At 43.2% G+C, this 13,438-nt stretch overlaps 1 protein-coding gene across 1 annotated transcript in view; it reads left to right on the top strand.

Moving 5' to 3' along the window:
• The window catches only part of LOC143275044 (uncharacterized), a 94,205-nt gene extending 81,342 nt beyond the window's left edge, over positions 1–12,863 (top strand). The window contains exons 5-11 of the mRNA XM_076579111.1: positions 815–983; positions 2,441–2,827; positions 3,726–3,902; positions 4,884–4,993; positions 5,473–5,551; positions 6,469–6,696; positions 6,969–12,863. Coding sequence (XP_076435226.1) covers positions 815–983; positions 2,441–2,827; positions 3,726–3,902; positions 4,884–4,993; positions 5,473–5,551; positions 6,469–6,696; positions 6,969–7,037 — 1,219 coding nt within the window. The 3' untranslated portion in view covers positions 7,038–12,863. The remainder of the gene's footprint in view (positions 1–814; positions 984–2,440; positions 2,828–3,725; positions 3,903–4,883; positions 4,994–5,472; positions 5,552–6,468; positions 6,697–6,968) is intronic.
• Positions 12,864–13,438: the final 575 nt, after the last annotated feature.

Raw genomic sequence — 13,438 nt, 5'->3', positions numbered from 1 at the left:
AAATGAACACACATATATTGGAGGAGGGAGTAATTGGGTGGGTGTGTGTGTGGGGGGGGGGGGGGGGGGCATGGGGGGTGAGAGATATATTTTCTTTAGTCCAGGACTCATGAATGATAAAATCCAATTTATGAAAAAGTTCAGTTCAAGAGATGTGGAAAAGGCAGACATTTATATCCACCCTTCACCCCCCTTTATTCTCATCAATCTAAATCAAAGACATATCAATGCATTTTCCATGGTAACAGCTGAGAGAGAACTAATCTGTGCCAGAAGAAGGGATCAATGTTGTGGAAAAGAATTGATTGCGAGGATGACACTCTGCATGTGTTAACGTTAGCAGGTCATTGAAATTGAATTTTTAATGTATGAAAACTTAACTTTAAATGTTTGAAGCCAAATGACTAAATATCATAGTGATTTTTTTCTTCCTCTAAGCTATGGGTCTTGTACAAGATATTAAACATGAAAAGTTAGGCAGACATGCTTAATCTTTCATGTTCACAGCCTCATTAGCTTTGCTATGGGAAAGGAAAAAAAGATTAAAAAAAAAATATATCAGAAATGCAGAACAATAGCATGTAAAATAATTCACTACAGTATGTGCTGACAGATTTGCATAATCTCAGAAATGCAGAAAAGCAGCACCTGAAATAATTCAGTACCAGACAGGTTTACACAAGAGTCACCAGATCAGATCTGTCTTTCATAAGTCACTGAGACTGGAAAGATCTAATCTGCATTTACTTTCTGTTTCTTTCCTTGGGTGCATGAAGATTGAAGAAGACCTGGTGGTTCTCTGTGTGTTACACAGCCCAGGCACCAGACGCAGGACCCGTGAGCGGGGAAACCATCAGCGCAACGAGTCTCCAGAGCGCCGCGCCTTCCAGCCACCAGTGACGGTGTATACCCCAGGACACCCTGCTGCAGTCCTGTCGGCTCCCAGCCACCCCACACCTGTACTGGACATCGTCAATGACCAGGTGAGCTGTCCTTAGGGACGTCAGGTGGATGGGTTCCTCTTGTCTTTTTGTTAGGTGTTCTGAAGGAATTCTAGGTTCTCTTAATCTGCCATTGTTTCCAAAATCTCCTCAGCATTTCCTGCAGAGATCACATCACCAATGAAAAAGTGAGAAACAGGCTAACTATCAGATCCTATGAAGATCTCCTAAGCACAATGAAGAGACTGCAAACTGAAGTGGCATGGCCATGACTGATGATCAGCAGGGCTTGCCAAGACAGTCATGCAAGGCACAAGGAAGGAGGAGGAGAGGCAGACAGAAAAAGGGATGTAAGTGGAAGACAATATCCCAGAACAGACAGGCCTGAGACTGAGTGATCTCCTGAATGAAGAGGAACAGGGAGAAATGGAGAGAACTGGTGGCCAGGTCATGTGGTGCCCCCATGATCAGGGACTACAGGATAAAAAACAAAGAAGAATTTTGTCCCATAGCCATACTCAGTTCTTCAGATGGAGACATTGACTTTGTGTTTACAAGGTTTTGTTTAAAAGCACAGGTGATGGTATTACTTTTAGTTTACATGTAGGTATTGTTGACACTTTTCAGTGTGTATGTGTTTGAGTGAGCAGGGACATTTATGCACATGTGAGTGATTACTGTATGTTGGTTATTATGTGTGCATCATTATAGATAACAGTGTTGACAGCATTATTTGGTCATGAAAGTGATAGAATTTACACATGTGGGTGGTATCAGGTGGCAAGGTTGATAGGTGTTTGTGGTAACAGTTGATATGATTAACGGTTTGAGATCTGTATGTGGTGTGACAGGCGACTAACGTGTGTGTGTGTGTGTGTGTTTGTGTGTGTGTGGTGTTTACAGGTAACTTAGTTCTGTGCAGGGGTTTAGAGGTGACTTAATAGTCTGCCCTGTGTAGGTGTTCAGAGGTGATGAACACAACATTAAAGAACAATGTGGCTAACCGAGTAAAGGATTAGCCTCATTGTTCTTCAGTCTGGAGTAAAAAATAAATCCGTGGAGGCAACTATGTGTTTGTTCTGTATTGTCTGTATAATCTGTGTGGCATATTCAGGACTGGAGGGCTGTGCCAGTCTTGAACTGAAATCTGGTTTGTGTTTGCTCATTTCTTCTGTCGTTGCTGCTGTGTGCACATGTCAGATGATCGGAATAAGGACAGACCCAGAACTTCTTTTTCAGAGGAAGTGTCTGGATTTGTTCAACTATGCCTTTTATTTACCTGTGTGCTAGCTGAATCGGTAGCAAAAGCAGCGTTGACTTGGAGTTGTGTTCCTTGTAAATGGAGAGAGATACCACCCTTTATTGTTGTTAACACAACAGTCTGAGATCTGAGTGTGTGGTATGCCAGGTAACTAAAGAAGGGGACTAACTAACAGTCTGATATGTGTGTGGTGTGCCAAGTTGCTCTTGTTAAAGACTTGTGTGGTGTGGTGTGACAGGTGACGGTGTCAGCCCCAGTCTCCATGGCCAGCTTCCAGGTGCCCATCTGCACGGGGCCCCACCCGGTCCCCGTCTGCTCCTCAGCCCACATCCCGCTGTGCAGCGCTGCGCAGCCCTCGTGGGGGGCCCTGCCAGGGGCCTGCAGTGTGGCCATGCAGCTGCCCGGCTGTGCCATGCAGCACTTCCCCATGTGCACCCCCCTGCCCATGCCCCACCACCCCCACCACCCCATGCAGTCCATGCTGCACTCGGCGGCCCCTGCCCACCCCCACCCTGCCGCCCACCCCCTCTCCCCCCACAACCCCCACCGGGCCCCCAGCGGGGTGTCCCACGGGGGAGGGCTGGGCCAGAGCCCCCACCACCAGTTCCACAGGCTGCCCACGCAGGTACGTTGTTTGGGGTTTGGGGGGGGGGGGGAAGTAAGGGGCTAGGGGGGTTGACATTTGTGGGGGGAAAGGGGGGATTGGGAGGTTGGGGGGGAGGGGTGATGACTGTGGGTGTGAGTTTGGGCAAGTTTCTGTGAGTGTATGTGTGTGGTGTGGTATTTGTGTGCATATGTACATGTTTGAGTGTGTACATGTTGGTGTGGGTGCAAAACCATCTCACCATCTGTTTCACCGTGATGCATCGGGGTGCATGGGACACTTGTGTTGTTTGGTGACTGCAGTGTCATGTTCAGATCAGGGCAGTTTTGGAGGGATGGGGCGGAGAAAAAGGAGAGAATAGAGGGGTGGACGGGTAGTGGTGTGTTTTTCAGGAGGTAGTGGTGTGTGGTAGTGTTGTGTTTTCAGGACGTAGTGGTGTGTGGTAGTGTTGTGTTTTCAGGAGGTAGTGGTGTGTTTTTCAGGACATAGTGGTGTGTTGAGGTAGTGGTGTGTTTTTCAGGAGGTAGTGGTGTGGATGGTAGTGGTGTGTTTTTCAGGAGGTAGTGGTGTGGATGGTAGTGGTGTGTTTTTTAGGAGGTAGTGGTGTGGATGGTAGTGGTGTGTTTTTTAGGAGGTAGTGGTGTGTTTTTCAGGAGGTAGTGGTGTGGATGGTAGTGGTGTGTTTTTCAGGAGGTAGTGGTGTGTTTTTCAGGAGGTAGTGGTGTGGATGGTAGTGGTGTGTTTTTCAGGAGGTAGTGGTTTGTTTTTCAGGAGGTAGTGGTGTGGATGGTAGTGGTGTGTTTTTCAGGAGGTAGTGGTGTGGATGGTAGTGGTGTGTTTTTCAGGAGGTAGTGGTGTGGATGGTAGTGGTGTGTTTTTCAGGAGGTAGTGGTGTGGATGGTAGTGGTGTGTTTTTCAGGAGGAGGAAGCGGCCCAGCTGTTTGCGGAGCAGCAGCGGTCGGCCTACCAGCACCTGGCCTCAGGGTTCCACCAGCACCACCACCACCACCACCACCCCACCACCCCCACCCCCATCCCCACACCCCCAGGAATCATCATTCAGGATCCCCTCCTCCACCCCACCCCTGATATCTATGTGAGTGATGATGTGCTGTCTTGGTTGGTTGGCATTTAGAGAAAAAGAGAGAGAGGGAGAAGTGTGTGTATGAGAGAGAGAGAGAGAGAGGGTGTGTGTGTGTGTGTGTGACTTGAGTGTTTTAGTGGGTGTTTCAGTATATTAAGCAACAGATATATGAAAAACACCAACAATATAATCTCTTTTTTTCCCCGCGTAATGCACATCTATTTACTGTCTCTCTTTCTGTCTTCTATCTCTCTTTTTTGTTTGTTTTATGACACATACACTTGCACATCTGTATCTCTCTCCACTGTTTCTGTATCTCTGTCTCTGTCTCTCTCTTCTGTGTTTGTTTTATGATACACACACTGTGTCTCTCTCTTCCTGGGTGCACGAACAATAAAGATAGTGTGTAAATTCTGATCTGTTCACGCCTGTGAGTCAGTCTGTTTGGAATGTAAGAACATGGAATGAAGAAAACAGCATGGGGAAGGAAATGGGGCATGGAGCATACAGTCAACACACAGACTTAGCATTCATATTCCCTCTTGAAATATTTAGCATTCATATTCCCTCTTAAAATAAATTGAAGAAATTATTAAGGAAAAGAAAAAGCCACACAAACTCATCTCTTAAAAGCTCTGACACATTTGAATTTATGATGATTTTGCATCTGAAGAACTTTCATCACTTTCACATTGACAGCACACTCCAGAGATTGATAGGGAATTGTGAAGGGGAGGAGGGGTCAGGAGAGGGTGGGGTGATGATACACATCTTTATTCACCAACAAGAAACAAAACACACCACAGATGCAGTGGTAAGTGCCAGCCATGTTGACGAAAAGATCCCGCAGATCAGGCGTGTATCTTACAGGCTTCTCAGAGGACAAGACACTTTGTAAGATTTTCCTGTTGCCCTGTTCATCTATAAGTGTGTTTGAAGTGAATATACTAGTTGAACTTGAAAAGGCATGAGGATATATTTATCTCATTGCAGAATCCATACTCGAGAATGTTCAGCCGCCGCCCCCCTGCATCTCGGGGTCGTTTACGCAGTTCTATGCCGGCACCGCCCACCTACCCTTCAGGATTCCTCCTGCAGTTCCTGTAAGTGTGGGTTTTTTTGGTTTTTTTAAAATTTATTTATTTATTTTTATTTTTATTTATTTTTTTTTTATAGGAAAAATCAGAGGATGCGTTCAAGTTCTGCAAATGTGCATGGCTGTCTCAGCATCCATGGAAGACTTTCGTTTCTTTTCTTTTTTTTCTTCCGTCATCATTTTTCTAAATGTGTTGGTTTTTACACAGCACGTGACTGTTGTTCAATACACATTTATCATGTGGATAGAATCTTCTTTATCTTCTGTATTCATGGGCTGCAGCTCTCAAGTTCACTTATGTACAATTGGGCTTTTGTGTCCATGACCATTTCTCCCCCCACCATGTAGGCAGCCATACTGATTTCAGAGATGTGCATGCTGGGTATGTTCTTGATTATGTAAGCCAACAAACTGACATGGATTAAGCGCTCAGTGCAGGCAGGTTGGTGATGTGTGTAACGTGTGTGTGTGTGTGTGTCTCCACAGGGCCATGCTGGGTAACCAGCCAATGACGCACTTGACCCGTGACCCCACTGACGAGGCCAGTGAGCAAGAGAACTATGAGGTGAGCTGCCCCCCAGCCTGGGAACACACTGCTCATCGTCACACAGACACTCACCTGCATGCCCTAACACACACTGACATATTATACACACCACACACTGTGTAAGAAGTGAATTGATACAGAGAGCGTTTGAAAGAGGTCACTTGATTTTGCTTGTCTAACAGCACAGCTAGCAGTCATTCCTTAACTGTTCAAATGTGTGATGAATGTGTTTCTGTACCAGACTTTCCAATTTTTCTGTGCACATACACGCTTAATGTGTGTGTGTTTGAAAGAGGTAGAGACAGGGAGTGAGAGCAAGACGCTAGCCACTGAAACAAGACACTGCATCATGGAAAAACCCCATGCTTTCTCTTGGTTTTCAAGAACACATTGACATCACGTGTAGGTGTTTTATCTCCAGATCTAAATGTGCACTGCTTTGTAAGGCAACACAGTCACAAACAGCAAACTGTATTAACATCAGTTCATGGTAATTTTGTTTTCCTGTTTTTTCGAAGAGGTGGGTGGGAGTGTATAAGGAATTTTACCATATGCACAGTTTTTAACCTGAGGGAATGGACGTTTACTAGATACTGTGTGTTTACAAGTTAGTTTTACAGTACTGTTTGCATGTGTGTGTGTAGTTATGTGTAAGTCTGCAAGGCATGTAATGCTGGGTGTTTACAAGGTAGTTTTACAGTACATGTGTTTGTATGTGTGTGTGTGTGTAGTTATGTGCAAGTCTGTGAGGCGTTTGACATAACAATTGGGGTTGGATTTCAGGTGTGTGTGTGTTTGTGTAGGTATGTGTACGTCTGTGAGGCATTTGACATAAGTAACAATTGGGGTTGGATTTCAGGTGTGTGTGTGTTTGTGTAGTTATGTGTAAGTCTGTGAGGCGTTTGACGTAAGTAACAATTGGGGTTGGATTTCAGGCCTTACTGAACCTGGCAGAGCGGCTGGGTGAAGCCAAGCCACGGGGCCTGACTAAGATGGAGATCGAGCAGCTGCCCTGCTACCGCTTCAACAGCGAGGTGCGTCGCAACGACATGGACCAGACCTCCTGCGTCGTGTGCATGTGTGACTTTGAGAGCCGCCAGCTCCTGCGCATCCTGCCCTGTCTGCACGAGTTCCACGCCAAGTGTGTGGACAAGTGGCTCAAGGTGTGTGGGTGTGTGTAGAGTGGTGTGGTATGTGTGTGTGTTTGTTCTTGTTTGTGTGTGTGTGTCTCAGGGGGGGCGTGGGGGGCGGGGGGTTGTACATTTTTGTGTGTGTGTGTAAATGTGTGTGTGTGTGGGTGCCATGTATGTGTGTGTAGTGTGTGTGTGTGCACAAAGTACAGCAGCATTTTTTGTTGTTGTTGTTTGATTTTTTATTTACTTTTTTCTTTTACATGTATATCAGAGGTGTGCACCATTCCTGATTTCTGTTCCAGACAAACCGCACATGCCCAGTGTGTCGTGCTGACGCTGCTGCCCCGGTAGGGAACACCCAGTCAGACTAATCGGCACATCTGAAACCTTGTGAAGACCACGACCTGACCACGTCTAACATCCAATCAGAATATTCGACACAAACCTTATGAAGACCTCGGTCTGACCACGTCCAGTCAGATAATCGACACTTCTCAAACCTTGTGGAGACCACGACCATGTCTAACATCCAATCAGAATAATCAACACAACTACGACATTTTTAAAAATCCGTGACCACATCTAACATCCGGTCAGAATTATCAACTCAACTCCAGCCTCGTGAATACCACGTCCACGTTTAGCATCCATTCAGAACAACCAACACACAAAGGACACAACTCAAACCTCATGAAGGCCACGACCACATCTAACACATTATGCAGCACCACTACAGACAACCAAGGATGCGTTAGTCAACATGAGAAATGAAGAAAACACTGATGAAAGTGCATATTGAGAAACATTTGACAGACACTCGCACACACACACACACACACACACACACAGAATCACAATCAGGTGTGAATGTGCACTACACACTGACTTATGACACACACACACTCTGCATGCAGAGGGCACATCATGAAAGCCTGACCCATACAGCAACATAAAAAAATAGAATTTAAAAAAAGATGTCAACACAGGCCAAGAATGGGTTGGGCAACAGCTGTTCACACTGGGACAGCGTGGGTGAAACAGAGTGATGAATCCTCTCCCTGTGTGGTGTGTCCATCCAAGGCAGGGTCTGCTCTGGCATGTTGTCATCAGGACAGCGTGCTGGTGTGCTGCTAACTTGGATAAGTCTTGTCAGTCAGTGATGTGCAGACCCCAACCTTCTGGACTTTTGAGAAGAATAATTCATCTGTCCATCGAAGCATTACGTTCCCTGACTGTTCATTCATTTTCTTTTCTTTTTTTTTCTTCTTTTGTGTGTGTGTGTGTGTTTTCGGTCAAGGACCCTTCCTGCCAGGAGCGTTGTTTCAGTCCAGCAGATTTTTTTTTTAGACCCCACCCCACCCCCACCCTACTCCAGGGAAAGGGTTTCAGATCTTGTCATCATTGTGGTGAATGTGGCTGTGTTTTGTGTTTGTTTTTTTTCTGGCAGCTTTTTTTTCCCCCTCCTGCTTCATCCTTGTCTTTGCCTACGTTGTTGTTGTTGTCTCCCATTGGTTTCCATGACACATGGCCACCACACCACACAGCAGGGGAAGGACTTTCAGACAGTGTTTGTTTTATTGCAGGCAGAAACAGGGAGGGAGTGGGGGGAACAAAAAAAGTATTTGTGTTATTTGTTGTGAAATAAAAAAAAAACATAATGTTATATTTTTTCTTCCATAACAATAAGTAGGCAGAGAATCAGACTTTGCTGCCTTGTTTGGCTTCCAAAGTGTTTCATATTGTGTAAGACTGAGGACAAGAAGTGTGCTGGCTCTACCAGAAGCTTCTCAACTGAGTGGGTGTGTCATCAACTTGTTTTCTGGAACTGGCACGTTGAAGCTAGAACTTTTGCTTGTTTGTGAATCGATTTGTGGGTTTTGAAGCTAGAACGTTTGCTTGTTTATGAATCCATTTGTGGTGATCTTTAGGTGGGGGTGGTGGTTCCTGTGAATATGGAGGGGTGACATAACCGTTCAAATGTCCATAAGGGTGTGCTTGAATGGCATATGAATGGAGCGTATATGTAATGTTCACATGCTTATGTAGACGTATGTACATGAGTGTGTGTGGGGGGGGGGGATGTGGGCGGGGAGGGGAGCGGGGGGGGGGGGGCGCGAGGATATTTATTTATTTAGCCCTTATTGGGTAGAAGACTTTTGTCATGACAGCATGTCATTGCCATGCGTGGTGTGGTGATTATGGCCATGATTCATTGCTCAGTGCATGAGTGATGGCCCATGGTTCATTGCACTTTATCGTAATGGTGGCCAAGGTTCATTGCCCTGTGTGGTAATGACGGCCATGGTTCATGAATTGTCATTTACCAGAACCCTAAGCAAATGAATAACTTTTTTTAATAAATGACTTTTTTTTTATACAGCAAAAGTCTGTTCCGGTCAGTCTCAGCAGTTTTCTTCATCTCCATCTGGAGATAACTGGTGATGTGACAGGAACAGATTCTTGTATGCAAGATTAATTTCTTTCCTTTTTTTTTTTTTTTTTGTGTGTGTGTGTGTGTGTGTGTTTATAGCAAGAGTCAGGAAGCCTTTTTTTTTCCATCTTCTTTTGTTGTTGGGTTGGTTTGTGTGTGAGAATGGAGGGTTGATTTTTTTTTTTCTTTTCAGGCCGGGGGGGGGGGGGGGGGGGGGGCTGGTTTCAGTGGGTTTGCTTTGTGTGTTTTTTTTTGTGTGTGTTTTTTTGTTGTTGTTGTTATGTTTTTATTTTGAACGGAAGTGTGCATCCAAATCAGATGTTGTCTGGCTGTGGATGGTTGTACAGCTGGTTGTGTGGTCAGCTGGTGGATTGAGGACTGATAACGAATAACAACAGGAGAGCGGAGCAGAAGAGCAACAACACCGGAACACCAGCTCCCTCTTTGCCATGTGTTCCCTGGCGACAGTACAGCAGTACTCCCCTTTTCCCTTGTGATGCCTGAATGGGAAGTATCCATGGCCTTTTTTTTTTTTTTTTTTTTTTTTTTTTTGGCTTTTGCTTCTCTAAAGGTGCCTACACTCATTCTATACAACATAAGAGATCGTGGTGATATTTTTTCTTATCTTTTTTTTTTAGTTGACTTTTATTACTTTGGAGTCGTCAACATTTTTTTTAATGTTTTTTTTTTTTTCTCCTGTGATTTAGGTCTGCATGAAGCACTGTACTCATCAGTTCTGTTTTTGTGGAATACATTTATTTATTTATTTGAACTTGATTTGGGGGTCAGTTGCTTTTAAAATATAACACTATTTTGGACATTAAGTATGTGAATATACAGTAACTTATAAATTTTTGTTTGTCGCTCAAAGAGTTGGCAAATTTGTAATCTTAAAAAGAAAAAAAAGATTTGTTTCTTTTGACTGATTTAATGGTTTGGGGTTTATAGTTGTGTTATTTCTTTGATTTTTATTGCTTTGTTTGGTATTAAGTGGTTTTGGTTCATGTATTTGTTTTTTGTTGTTTCTTTTTTTTTTAATTACTTTCTTTCTTTCTTTCATTTATCAAATTTCACTTGACTTCACAGTGTGATATAATTGGTCAGGTTTCGAGATAACTTTCAGGGAAAAGGACTCTGTAGTATCTCAGTTACAACATATTCATTTTTTGTAAGGATAAAGATAATGATGATAATAACATTAAAAAATGATAACAACACATAAATGTATGATAATAAGCCAATAATTGATTGAGGAAAATGAACGAAAGTGAAACAGAAACAACTCTCCATTATGGCAGTGGATGATCCAGATCGGTGTTAGCAAGCTGTGGTTTTATTCCCTGCTTTCTGTTCAGAGGAGGAAGGTGGCAGAATGGTTAAGACGCTCAGCTGCCAATACAGAGAGTCCGTGAGGGTGTGGGTTCGATTCCCGCTCTCGCCCTTTCTCCTAAGTTTGACTGGAAAATCAAACTGAGCGTCTAGTCTTTCGGATGAGACGATAAACCGAGGTCCCGTGTGCAGCACGCACTTGGCGCACTGAAAAAGAACCCATGGCAACGAGAGTGTTGTCCTCTGGCGAAATTACGTAAAATGAAATCCCCTTTCATAGGTACACAAATATGTAAGCATGCACTCAAGGCCTGACTAAGCGCGTTGGGTTATGCTGCTGGTCAGGCATCTGCTCAACAGATGTGGTGTAGCGTGTATGGATTTGTCCGAACGCAGTGACGCCTCCTTGAGAAAGTGAAACTGAAACTGAAACTGTTCATTCTCCTTTTTCCAAAAAGAAATGAAAGAATAAGAAATGAATATGATTGACCATGCTTGGAACTGTGTGCACATGTGGGTATGGTTTTGAGCATTACCTTGTTGTGAAGGTCACAGTGACTCAAGGGTTGCATTGTGTTGGCAGTATTTTGGGCAGATTGTAGCTGAGTTTGGAGTGTGTGTGTGTTGTTGTTTTTTTAGGGCTGATATGTCATCATGGCGGTCTTCAAGGTCACATTTAGCACAGCCCTTCATGGTACGGTGGAAACGATTTGTGAAGCAAAACCTGTCTGCCCTTTTCCTGGACCCCTCAGTATCTTTCCCAGGCCATCATTGTGCCTGCCCCCTCTCTGTTGGTCCAGTGAAAGAAATATTAAGGCCAATGCTCTGGCAACGCATTTTGCATGAACACTGCTTCATTTCCTGTTTTGTACCTATTTTGCCAATGTTTTTTGACTGCGTTATTTTACTGAGTTGGAGAATACTTTGTTTTGTGTTTGCGTATTTAAGTACAGTTTGTATTGTCATCTTTCAAGCCTGTGTTGGCTTACTAGTGACGCTTTGGTACAGGGTTATTGTGACTTTATGGGTCAGAAGCAGGGGATTAATTGAGGGATTTGAATTAGATGTATTTGAACATTTTCATTTTACTTAATTTTGGGTGTATAAAAATAACAGTGCACTCAGTTGTGTTGCATACATTCACTGACAGTCACATTTCACATGCACACACAGACATGCATACACAGACATTGACACATGCATTTTGTTTTTGTCACTAAATGATGTGATGTATATCTGCGTCAGACTTAAGTAAGTTGATATACTAATACCTACTAAACATGTATTCCTGTGCTGTTTTGAAATTTCAATTTGAACACATAGCCATTGAATTTCTGTCAGTATTTTTCTGTCATCAACCCATGATAATTGTAACTCTCGTTTTTATCAAGCTGGGCTTTTTGCTGTGTTGCCCACAAATACACAGATCTATATACCCTGGCTGTTATGCTCATAACACTAAATGTAACATTGGTTGATGCTAGGCTGGACACATTGTTACAAAAACCTGGATTTTTTTTTCCACATTTTGTTTCCTTCACAATTTCATCACTGTTAACAGCATTTTACACTTATTTCCACATTAAATAACTCCTACATGAATTTCATTGAAACTTAACCATCTAATCTCAATATTCATATCATTAAATTAAGTGATTAACTTCGACTTAATATGACTTATTATTCATTAATTGGTAATACTTTCTGCATGTGAAGATGTAAACGGAAATCCATTGACTCATCATTATTCACTGAATGTGTCATGCACAAAGACAACTTTTATGCATAACATTTTTTGTTTGATTTTACCAAAACACATTCAAAATGATACATTGATTATGAATGTCACTACTTGTAAGTTGAATGCGATTTAACTGTTATTTACCAGCATATCTGCTTGAATTCTAGATACTGGTGATTCCAAGACGTGAATTGTTGATCAACTGTTAGAATGTAACTGATGGACTAGAAGCCACATCAGCAGAGGTCCAGTGAGAATTGATGAAGGGCCTGCTGTATGCAGTGGTGTACATGTCATTGTGACTTCATCGCGTTTCATGTTGTATTGTTCATTTTCATTCCCTTCAGTCCATGTTTAATTGTGTTTAATTTCCCACCTGCCTCAGATCTTAGACCTACATGAAACACTCCGAAACCACTACATTCGACTTTTGATTATAGCCCTAGAGTAAACTTCCGTTGTATGAAGTTGTAGTAGTCAATGACAATATGAATCTTCTGGGTTGGTGTGAATCTTCTGAAAGTCTGGGTATGTACCTGAGGAGAAACGGCCAGTGAAACCATTGTAAATGAAGTTCTGAAGGCTCCATCACACAAACTACCTCATGAAAATCTCCTTGGGTCATTGATTCTGACGAGTCCCACTGACAGTGACATTGTTGTCACTCCTTGACCCCCACCCCCACCCCCCAAGCCCTCTACCCCCCAGTCACCCAACAGAAATTCGTCAGCATGCTTAGATATATATGAGAGCAGGTGATTGTTTAGAACTTGGAACATTCTAGTATTTCCACTGAAAAGTCCAAATCCCCATCCTGAATTAATTCCAAACAGATGTCATGTGTGTATGTACTTCGCTGTGTTGGATGTGTTGCTTCAAACTGCCAAGTGCATTCTTTTACTTCAGACTGCCACTGTTTTTAGTTCTTCCCATCATTAAGTCTCTTGTGTTCATGCAACTAATTTGAATACATAAGTGAAGACAACATTGATTCCTTGGTGCATGTAAATATCCCCATGTAAATATGACAGAAGTGTTTGATCTAATGACCTGTAAATAGCTGTGTCATGCATTTGTGTATGTAACCATAATTGTTGGTTCTCACCTCTTCCTGTTATTCCTGCCCTTTCCAAATTAACCTGCAACCGCCAGTTTTGTCAAAGATGTTCAAGTTCATATTGATGGAATTGCGTAACCCCCATTCCCGACCTCTCACCCACAGGTTGTTTGTTTTGTTTGTTTTGTTTTGTTTTGTTGTTTTTTTAATAGAA

This window comes from Babylonia areolata, chromosome 2 (genome assembly GCF_041734735.1).
Source record: "Babylonia areolata isolate BAREFJ2019XMU chromosome 2, ASM4173473v1, whole genome shotgun sequence".
In the NCBI taxonomy this organism is placed as follows: Eukaryota; Metazoa; Mollusca; class Gastropoda; order Neogastropoda; family Buccinidae; genus Babylonia; species Babylonia areolata.
This window is presented reverse-complemented; position numbering and strand designations above follow the sequence as displayed.